The sequence below is a fragment of the Nestor notabilis genome, unplaced genomic scaffold, assembly GCF_000696875.1.
Source record: "Nestor notabilis isolate BGI_N333 unplaced genomic scaffold, ASM69687v1 scaffold18466, whole genome shotgun sequence".
In the NCBI taxonomy this organism is placed as follows: Eukaryota; Metazoa; Chordata; class Aves; order Psittaciformes; family Psittacidae; genus Nestor; species Nestor notabilis.
Window position 1 is genome coordinate 2,217 of NW_009934424.1, and position 11,316 is coordinate 13,532.

Consider the following 11,316-nt stretch of genomic DNA (forward strand, 5'->3'; position numbering starts at 1 on the left):
GAAAGTAGCTTGTCTTGTCTGACTACAGTTTTTTGTTATTCTGATAAAATCTTTTAAAATCGTGTTTTGCAAGAGAGCATGAGGCAGACTGGAGTTTAAGACCTATATCCTGTTCATAACGGGTAACCTTCACCTGGAGTGGTTGTATTGCTTCAGCACTGCTTCCCAAGATCTTCTGATCAGCTTCCTGGCGACTGTGGTCTCTTTGATGGACAAAACCCCACAGCTTGGGAGTCCCTCAGCATTAGTGACCCAGCAATGCTGCTGCACAGCCACAAAAGGGAAAATGCCACCTCCTGAATCTGGAGCATGTCAGATGTGCTTTCCTTAGCTACATGGCTTTTTGTGGATTCTTCCCAGTCTGTAGACTCACAGTATGTTTTGAGTCCAAGAGTCAAAACTTTAAGATCATCTAGCCAACTAAATAATTATTTTCTGTGGCCTGACCACAATTACTTTCTTTAAGCCCCTGTATGTGACTGATAATGTATGCTTTTTCAACTTAGAAGCCTTTAGTGTGTGAGTTTCTGTTTCTCTGTTTCTTCTTTATGCACAGCTGTGTCTCTCTGCTCTGTTTTTGTCAGTCCTGTCCCGTTTCTTCCTAACTCCATATTTTCTTACACCGGATCTATGGCCATCTCCTCATGCCATGTATTTGTCAGTCTCCAAGCAGCAGCTTTGCCTTGGTTTTATTGTGGAGAGTGTGGGACTATCTGTGTTAAACGTTGCCTGGTTTTGAGAAAGCTCTTGCATTATCATCATACATTTATATGCTTTCTCTATGCAGCTATTACCTCCCCCCCTCCCCAGTATCTTCTTTTTATTAATGTATTTTATGATAGGTGGTCTTAATGGAAAGTGAAACAGCAAAGGAGAAGGTAGCCAAGGAGCTCAGCTTAGCACTCGTGCTGACAGTTTGTGAAGCAAAGGGCTTGGAAATTGATGATCTCCTCTACAGCTTTTTCACAGGTATTTAATTCTTAAGTACTTCCATCCTTCCTTCCTTCCTTCCGGACTACTCCTCCGGTTTACGGCGTGTCGGCGGGCCGGGTCGGAGCAATGGTGTTGGCAAAGGCACCCCACCACCCTCTGCAGTGGCGGGGCCCGGACAAGTGCCCAACGTCACGGCTTCCTCGCAGCGTCGTGGCACGGAGGCCTCCTGGGGCTCGCCGGGGAGGCACCCTTTACACCCCGCTCCTCGTTAGTATAGTGGTTAGTATCCCCGCCTGTCACGCGGGAGACCGGGGTTCGATTCCCCGACGGGGAGGAGGCGTTGCCTTTTACCTACCAGGGTGCAACTACTCCTGGCGTGGCCGGGAGGAAGGGATGTGATTGGGAGCGGTGGCAGGTGGTGGTGGTTCTCGGTGCCGAGAGCCGAAAGGGAAAGCATGGCGGTCGTTCCGGTGGGGTGCTTGTCCGAGCAGCCCGCGGACCGGAGGGGTTGTGCGCAATGAAGAATGAGAGTTGCACAAGTCCCCATTTTAGCGGTTCTCGTCACGCCGGTTAATATCTGAACAGCTGTAGCAGAGGTGCCTGAAAAGACCCGCCCGCGCGCCGCCAGCGCGCTGTTTAGAAAGAGCATGAGCGGTAACACTGCGAGAAGCCATTCCCACGGAAACGCGTGAGCTCCGAGCACGCGGATACGATTTTTCAGGCGGGCCGGTTAGCTCAGTTGGTTAGAGCGTGGTGCTAATAACGCCAAGGTCGCGGGTTCGATCCCCGTACGGGCCACATGTGGTTTTTTTTAAACCTCTTTAGAGGCGCGAAATATCACTGTCTTACTAAATCATAGAATGTTATTTTCTTTTCATTAGAGAAAGCGTAGCGCAGAAGTGAACACGGTAGGTGCCGAGGGGAAGCTAGACTTCGGCCGTCAGAAGTCAGCGAGTCACCCGCGAAAAGTGATGTTGTACCACGTGATGGCGGGAAGGCAAATTATCTCCACCCAACTCCTCGTTAGTATAGTGGTGAGTATCCCCGCCTGTCACGCGGGAGACCGGGGTTCGATTCCCCGACGGGGAGGTACGGGTTTGTTTTCCTCAGGCAGAGGAGAACGGGATCCCCTTTGCTTTTCCTCATGGACAACGAGTTTTGTGCTGCAAAGAAGGACCAATCAGCCTGGGGCTTGGAGCAACTTGAAGTTCTCTTTGAAGGACTTTGGGATAATACTCAGCATCTTACTGGGCTGTCCCCAGCCTTCATGGCAAAGGTGCTGGCCTGAGGCTGTCTTGGTAACAGCCAAAATGGGCATTGCTGAAAGATTTTCTCCTCAAAATAGACAGCCAGCCTTCCACAGTCAGCAGGTGAGACTGGGTCCCTAACCCAGAATCTCCCAGTTACTGATCAGTCGAGTCATGCTGCTGCAGCATGTCTCAAAACATCACCCCTCACCTCCCAAGTCCATGCGGATAGCATCAAAACACACATGATTAAGTACTGCTTTTGCACAACTTCCTGAAAGCACAGTTTAAGGTTTAAAATCATATCAAATATTCCCTTTATTCTTAAGAAAAAAAAAAATTCTAACACATCCCACCATTTTCTAAGAGTAAGCAGTGCTATTTAGGCACGCTTTATGCTTTCATTCCAGTGGGAGAACACTTGACAATAGTTTGCCATTTTGCAGTCAAAGAAATCAGTTGAGGAAGTTCTTAAGCATGCACAGTAGTCCTGTGAGGGCACCACCAGTCCTTCACAAGGCAACATCAACATGGGGGGGATAACATGAGATGATCAATCTTTAAGAACAAGTTCACATAGTCGTAAGTTACAACAATTTTACAGCATTATTAAGGCACCAGGTAAGAGTATAAATAGCTGTACTAAAACACCAGTCAGCAGTTTAAACAAGCTGGTGTGCAGGCATTCCTTTTCTGTCATAATGGCTCAGTGTAAGCAATCCATCTTGTTCATGATCCGTGTCAGTGCACCCAGTCTTTGGGATTGCGCAGAACTTCCAGGATTTCTGCTTCTTTTGAGCTCTCTGGCGGGGTGTGCATGTACTCCCACCTGCAGGAAGAGGGGAAACAGTCAGACTGCTCAGCTGCCTGCCACCTGTCTGGCACCAAGCTGCGCTGGGACTTTAGTTGCTTTTTTGAGGATGCAATGCTACATACACAGTTGATGCTGTTTGGATCATGTGCCAGATATGGCTACAAATCATTAAGTTCAGTAAAAACAAATAATACTGGAATAGACAGGAGAAATGTTAGCTTGATCTTTTTCCCAACTTTTGGAAGGGCTGGAACAACAAAGAAAAGGGAAGAGCAATGCCTCCTACCCTACGATTCATGCAGGCTTATTTGCAAAGATCTTTTAGCAGTCTCATGTGACACACTAGTATGACAAGGAAGATAAGGAAAAAAGGAACCCAGTTAGTTTTGACAGTGCAGACATGACACCTAGTTTTTCCAGAAACTACACTGGAAGCCCTACAAGTCCTTGTTGAATCTTGGTTTTAAAAACAAAGATGGTAAGAGACCACTTTTTATTGAAAAGGCAATTACGAGATGCGTGACAGAGGGGGAGAACTGTCAGCAGTCACAAAGGAATGAATGGGTACAACCATTTTTCTTTTTTTTTTTTCCCCAGGACAGACCCATTCATGCCATGAAGCAGCTATTTACATTGATGAAAACAAGCAAACCAGATCATCCCAGCAATGGAACCAAAAGATAGGACCGTGCTACACCACCAGGGCAGGGACACATCTAGTGTTGGAAGCAGGATGAAGCTATATGGTGAGAACAGGACTGCATTTGTGGTTAAGGGATAGCAGGCAAAGGTCAGTGTTCCTAGCAGAGGGAGGTACTAACAAAGTTTATAGAATTCATGATAGGACCCGTGCTACTCAGCATATCTAAATGCAACCTAGAAAGGGGAGTGTACTGGAAATGACAGTGTGCTGATATTGCAAGATTAAGCAAGACAGGTTAAAAACTAAAAAGGCAGTTGAAAAGAGTTAATATCAAGCCAAAGCAACTGAGCAATAAACTGGTAGGTGAAATTCACTGTTTATTGATCTGAAGTGATGCACACAGGAAAAAGTTACATACACATTGAGAGACTGAGTTGACTTTTATTGCCCAGAAAAGATCTTGGCATCATAACAGTTCTATGAAAAGGGCAGCAAAATGTTCAGCAGCAGTCAAAACAAGCAAACAGCATATTAGGGTTATGAAAGGAATAATGAACTAAAACATCATTATGCTACAGTATGAGTCAGCAGCACACCTGCATCTTGGATGTATGTTGTCTGTTCCTTATCCATGGTTCAGAAAGGGCATAGAAAACTTAAGCCTAGACAAAGTGGCAAATGTGGTCAAAGGTATGGAACAGCTACTGTACAAAGACTAAAAAGAATGGGACTTGTCAGCCTGTAAAAGAGACAATGAAAAAAAACCCACCCAGAAGCCTGTAAAATAACTGTTATGGAGAAAATGATCAGGAGGAAAATCTGGTTACTTACTGAGAAGTCGAATGAAGTCATCAGGTGCAGGTAGAAAACAGAGGCACTTTTTCATACAACACAGTTAAACTATAGAACTCCTTGCCACAGGCTTGTCAGGGCTGCCAGAAGCTCACAGGGTTTCAAAGAGCTACTAACAAAAACCCTTGGAGTGAGGAGGGGAAATCTATCAGGAGGTACTAAGCACAAAAAATACCACTTTTTTTGTGAGCTAATATCTAGGCCACACATTACTGGCAACTGGGCGAGCACAGCAAACCAGAGAACCATCTGCATGTATTTGGCCACTTCTTGTATCAGGCATGAACTAACTGTTAAGAGACTGGATACAACATAACTTTGCTTTAATCCTGTCAAACAGTGCCTATCTACAACTCCACATAACTACGCCCTTACCTTGCAGTCAGTGGCAGAGACATAAGAATGCTTTCAATTCTTGATCCTGGTGTCAGAAGACCAAACTTTGTACCTCTGTCATAAACCAAGTTGAACTCTACGTACCTATGGGAAGTGAAGAGAACAGAGAAACAAGTTTATTATCAGAAGCTGGTTGTGCCTTCTTCAACTAGCAGGTATCAGACAAAACAAGCCTGACATTCTGTTGTGTGAAGTGTCAGAATGAACCCTGTTTTGGTGCCAGCTGTTCTGTATAATCCTCTGCGTAGGAATGCAGGTGTGACTTTGCTGCTCCACGTAGCACAGGAAGTAATGACCATAGCTAACAGACTAGAGCAGCCTATTCAAACTATTCAACAGAGAGCATTCTGCATGATGCTCTACTAGCTTACTTCACCGAGGCCTCAATCCTGCTGGTGACACCACATTTAGCTTGGTTATGCTAGTACTCTTTTGTGTGGTGGTGTCAGGCATTAAAAGGAACCTTACAGGAATTGCAAATGCCCACAGGAAAAACTACACTCTGCAGTCCTCCATGCTGAAGGACACATAAGCAGCAAGGTCAGAACAAGATTTTCTTTTCTTGGGAGATCTGTAAAGCAGAAGTCAGTCAGCTTCAGAGTGCTGGCTGGGACTGTGACAAGCCAAAATACATAGTTTTCTGCTGCCAGTGTAGGAACAGAACAGTGACAATTCAGCAGGGGTTATCTTAATAACCAGTACTGAGGTCTTACTACTTAACAGAGATACAGGAAAGGGGGAGCTCTTATCTGTTCTTTCCTGCTGCAGAAATGGAGAGCTTTACCTAGCTCAATAATCTGCAAACAGATTCTTCTGCTTCAAGAAGTTACTCCCCCTCATAACCTTAGCAGGTTTGCTAAATCCCATCCACAAACTGGATCCTGAAAAATCCAACACTCCCAGGAACAGTTCCACCAAATTAAGCATAGATGCTTATTTGAGTAACTACTGCAGGCCAGTAATCTAAACTTGAATGCTTCCACCCTCTCTATACCACTATCACAGACTTCTCTGCAGAAGAGGCAGAAACTAAAGACTCCCTAGTTCTGCACAAAGCGTATATACTCACACTTCCTCCATATGCTTAGACAATAACAGGACACAGAGAAAGGAGCACAACTGTATCTACCAGTGTACTTAAACTTTAGCAGTATTTACAGTTGTTCACATTAATAAGCATCCTCCAAAGTCTTTTAAGTTACAAAGACTTTGGAACATGCCAGAAAAAACAAATTCCTCTGAATCTTTATTCCTTTTACAAAGAGTTCACTGCATCTTCATTTCAATGCCAAGACCAAATAGAATAAATATGTATGAAAGCAGCTGAAAGTACTCTTGGGTACAGTTATTTCATGACTTTCTGGAGTTTAGCTTCATTACTGAATAGGAAGCATGACTCCTTCACCCTTTGCTCCTGATGTCATACGGCAGTCCCATATCACTGGGCAGCAGAAGAGGGCACCAAGCACACACACACCCCCACTCTGCCTGTTACAAAGCAGCAGCTTCTCTTGGTTTTTGAAGCAGTTGGAGAGAAACTGTGATATTTTGTATGGGTTGCTTGTACTGCAACATGGGAGAGTGGGAGACACAGATGATGGTGTGACAGTACCTTCTTTGCACCCTCTTTGGCAATCTAGCATTGATTTTCAAATGAGTTCTGTGCACGACAATGTTGAACTTCTCAGGTGAACTTCAGAGTACACATGCAAACGTAGCCCACATCACAACAGGACATAAACCCACAACCATGAAGGAATAGCTTATTTTTCAACTTGCCAGCATAATCCACCGTCCCTGTATTCTTCTGCTCCTTCAGTACTCACCGCCCCCTCCGAAGCTGTTGCCATAGTTTTTCCTCTGGTGTGAAGGAGTCATGGCAGTGCCTTTTCACAATGGGAACATAACAAGGCACAACAGCTTTGGCACAACTCTTCACAAACTGGAATACTTCCTCCTTGGAAGGAGAGTCTACGTCATCAAAGAATATGCCTCCAATCCCTCTCCGCTCACCACGGTGCTTGATATAGAAATAGTCATCACACCTAGAAGCAGCAGATGATAATATGGTCCACAATATTCAAAGAAATGAACAAAACTACAAGCAGGCATGTGGCACAGGATGGCACTAGTGAAATATTGATGAGAAGTCAGTTCCCGCAGTGCTGGGTGCCCCACTGACTGCCAAGAGCCAGGATGGTACAGCACCACCTGGAAAGCACTCCTGCACTCCCTTACAGCAGCAGCTCTGATGAAACAGTCTCTCCAAACAGTCTCTAAACACATAACAGTCAAACACCACAGCAGATGCTTCCTTGTGGAGTGATCCAATCCATGTCCTCTATCTACACAGAGGAGGGACACCTGATTTCAAAACTTCACCCCAAGAACTCTTTTTAGATTTCATTCCCAGAATTACATGTAATCCTGAATTACTTCTACAGCTTTCAGATGAGCTCAAACTTGGAAGAGAATCTCTTTGTTCTTTTTGCTGTCCTAGTAAAAGAACTGATTTTCTGTATCAAAGCTAAAAGAATGTAGAAACCTCAGGCCAGATAATACAGCCACCGTCACTCAAGGGGAAAAAAAAAAAAAAAAAAAAAAAGAAAAAAATCAAAAGTGAGGCAGCCTTCCTTGGAAAAAGGCTTTTTAACAGTTAAACTTGGAAGATGGAGTCATTCTAGCAGTGGCTTTTGATGGCTTATGTTCAAGTTTGTAAGTGCATCTTATCCTACAATAGGCAGGTAATTAATCTCCTTTGTATTTACTAGGAGTATGCAATTACTATAAATTAGCTGATTCATTGTATCCATACCCTGTCTTGCATAGAGTTGCTTGTTTAGGCAGCCATGCCCTCCATGTATTCATATGGGGGAGAAATGGAGGGGAGGTAGGAAGGAGAAACCACCAACAGCAAGGAAATCCTGCCTTCCTTTAGGATTAGTTTTCCATACGCATATCCATCCACAGTTGCTGTTCTCAAGTGATATAAATGGCATGGCCATAGCAGAAGAGACTTGGAGATGCAACAAATAACCTAAGCTAGTTTTTTTATTCACTGGGCTGATCAGCATTTTTCTTTTATGGCAGCAGGAAAAGTTAGGAAAAAAGGCTGAGTCAGAAATGCAAGAGAGAACAAGGCTGACACAAGTCTTAAGGCTAGAATAGGACTGCAGCGTGTTAAACGTAGCAAGAGCTTTCTTTTTGAGAAAGGCAGGAAAAAGAGCTAATTAGCAGAAACTCAGAGAAGACTCCTACTGCTCCAGCAGTGAGAACCATATACCCCTACACAGCTGCTGCTTATAGGAGACACGCATGCTGGGACTGAGAAAACTGCCTTTTTCTGTGGAACACAATTAGTCCTCTCTTTAGCTACCCCCAGATTAAGAATTGGCATCCTTCTCTCCAACCCCTTGCAGCTGGCATTGATAGTCTCCTAACGCTGCAAACAACCTGACCACTCTGAACTACCATGCAAAAACTCCTCAGGGAACAAGACTGTGGTCTTTAAGTTGCAAGATGTGCTTGTCTACTAAGTGATTGCCATTCTAGCTACAACACCCACTTTATCTCCTGTCCTCAGACAGGACCTGGTAGTGTACAGAAGGGTAACCCCTCCTTCTTGGACACCACAGCTTGTAGTAGATAGGATTATCAGACAGAGAGCAGCAAGCTCCCACTGAACAGTGAAGGTTCCTATCACTTATATCTCTTGGCTCAAGAAGAACTTTCAAAATTTGCATCTTTAGAGAACATTCTGTTGAAGTCTCAGTGAACATGTCACTTGGGGGGGCGGGGGGGGAAGTACAGCTCCATCAGAATGATGAAGCTTCTCCATTAAGGACAAGCTCCATTACCTACCTGGCAAAAAATAAAAGGTCATGGAGGTCAGGCTGAAGGCAGAAAAACTGGAGTGGGGGGATTTTCAGAACTGCAGTGCTGGCCCAAGAGCTCACACTAAAGTCATGCACATTTTCCATAAGTTCACTGTAAGCAGAGTTTGTGCAAGTCCAAGGCTAAAAGGAATTTGTAAGTTGCCTAGTGAAGTCTGTGGCTTACAAAGTCTTGCAGAGTCAGCTGCAGTCAGTTCAGTCTATAGACTTATGATCCCAGCTGTCAGCCCTCTGATTTGAAAAACTCAAGCCTCTATAAGTAAGAGATTGTTTTAGACTACAGTTTTCCTGGTATGCATAGAATCATTCAATAGTTAGGTTTGGGAAGGACCTTAAGATCATCTAATTCCAACCCCCCTACCACGGGCAGGGACACCTCACGCTAGATCATGTTGCTGGTTTTCATTATGGTTTGCTGATACTTGTCTAAAGACAGCAGAACCTACTATTCCTAAGAGTACTCTTAACTTCTGCTCCCACAAAAGAAACCCAAGCACAGCTTTCCCCACGTACCATTTCTTGTACTTGGGATACAGCTTCAGATCATGTTTGTCACAGGCTTCTTTCAGCGTCTTGTGAAAATGAACAGCATCCTCTTCATTCAAGTAAGTTGGAGTGAGGTCAGTCCCACCACCAAACCACCACTGTTTAGTTCCTGTAGGAGAGAGGCAAGCAGCAACATTTTTCCTTTTAAATTTCCAAACAGCAATATGCTGCTATTGGTTCACCAAGAACTAACAACTACTTTTACAATACAAAACAAAATCATTATTCAGTGGTGTTCCTTATCCCCAGTCATGAAACATTGGAGTTTGAGGTAATGTGATGACCAGTGCCTTCAGGAAAACAGAGAACAGATTTCAAAGCAGCAAAGCATTGATTTGGTATTTTGGACCGCTGACCCTGACTACAGGATATCAATTTCACAAGATGGGCTGACAACTCCTACTCAAGAATCCAGAAACATTTTGCTGCATGCCAAAGAAAGGGAACATTGCTATTAAATCCAGGGAAGTAACTGACTAGAAATGACCATAACGCTCTGGCAAAATAATTGGGAAAAAACTCCCTTTGAGCTTCTGACAGTATATACATTCACAAGGTACAGACTGCCTCTCAGCATCTGACCTCCTAGCATATGGTTTAGTTCTAGGTAGTTCTGTGAGGAGCAGGGAGTTGGGCTCCATGATCCTTATGGATCCCTTCCAACTTGAGATATTGTATGATTCTAGCTTGGAGTCCCACTTCTGACAGTGGCAAATTATGGAAACTCAGAGGAAAAAGTCACAGTGCAGATTCTGACAGTATGTCCACCCAGCTTCAGAGGCAAAGATGCATCCTGACCAGAATGCTTATCAGTCCTTTATAGACCTTATGCTACTAAATTCTAGAATTCCTTCTTTGAATGTTTTACATATATTTATAATCTCCTACATTTTAACTTAAGTGTGAAACCCCTGGTGTACTCTGCAAAAAGTGAACTGCAAACCCGTTTAGTAGACGCACACTTCACACTGATCTTACAAACACACAAAGGCCCAGAGATTTAAGAGATCCAGAGCTACACAACAGATTCTTGCACAGCTGGGAACAAACCTGGGCTGGTTCTTAACCTTTTAGCTGAGCCATGCAGTCATGCTTCCTTCATGCCTTCATGTGGAGTCATACATTTCATAGCACTTCACTGGATTACAATTCTTACCATCTGCTTCTTCAATTTCAAAGTATCTGTAGTTGAAGTGCATGGTTGGAACATGAGGGTTCTTGGGATGGATAACAGAGCTCACACCCATGGCGCAGAAAGGCAGTTTCCCTAGATGATAGAAAAGATCCACAGGAAAAAATCCTTCAGTTTTTCAAATAACTTCATTTACTGACTTTTAAGGAATGTTGCTATTTTTCCTTAGGTTCCAAGATACTGTTCCACTACAAGAAAATTTCTTGTGTTGGGTCACCATAATTATTAATTAATGTGCAATTTAGTTCTCATCCACACACCTCTGTGCACCTAACTAAATGGGGGTTTTGTGGTATTTGTCCTAAAATGCAACAGTATGGTAGAGCACCCATTAGATGAAAACTTCTTTAAACTTAAGGCACTGTTAAGGCTTTCCACCACCCCCAGTCCTCACAATTGCCCTCTGCTATGCAAACGCGGGTTGAATCCTCTTTAACTTTTAGGTCTTTGTGGACCCATTTTAGCCTTCAGGTTTTCGTGTTTCTCACCCTCCACCTCTTTGGTTTGTAACTCCTCTGCTGTTTTCACTGTTGAGCTACAGCACAGTTATTGAGAAGCAACCTGTACCTACAGTACATTGTTTTAAAGCAGCAAGATGGAGGGAGAAGCACCCCAACACCTGGCTTTTCAAGGCTATGAATGTGAGCCTAGGCTCACTGGGTAGGAAGCACTAAGATGCAACTGAAATCACTAACTGCTGATCAGCCTTCCTCATTTCTGCTCAAAGGCCAGACTGCATTCAGTGTACCCACAAGGGAACACCAGCATGAATGCCTCCCGGTCCCCTGCCCCACCTCCCC

General features: G+C 44.1%; 1 protein-coding gene and 3 non-coding genes across 4 annotated transcripts; 3 read left to right on the plus strand and 1 right to left on the minus strand.

Annotated features, from left to right (window-relative positions):
- Positions 1-1,195: 1,195 nt before the first annotated feature.
- On the plus strand, positions 1,196-1,267 carry TRNAD-GUC. The gene has a single exon. It is a non-coding gene; the product is annotated as a tRNA-Asp (tRNA).
- A 390-nt stretch (positions 1,268-1,657) lies between these two features.
- Positions 1,658-1,731, plus strand: TRNAI-AAU. The gene has a single exon. It is a non-coding gene; the product is annotated as a tRNA-Ile (tRNA).
- Positions 1,732-1,950: 219 nt separating this feature from the next.
- Positions 1,951-2,022, plus strand: TRNAD-GUC. The gene has a single exon. It is a non-coding gene; the product is annotated as a tRNA-Asp (tRNA).
- A 447-nt stretch (positions 2,023-2,469) lies between these two features.
- On the minus strand, positions 2,470-10,591 carry CPOX (coproporphyrinogen oxidase; the record flags this gene model as incomplete). The annotated part of the gene is made up of 5 exons (XM_010017345.1): positions 2,470-3,009; positions 4,865-4,969; positions 6,712-6,930; positions 9,292-9,433; positions 10,481-10,591. Coding segments are annotated over 5 exons (665 nt in total), but the record flags the coding sequence as incomplete, so codon positions are not given.
- Positions 10,592-11,316: the final 725 nt, after the last annotated feature.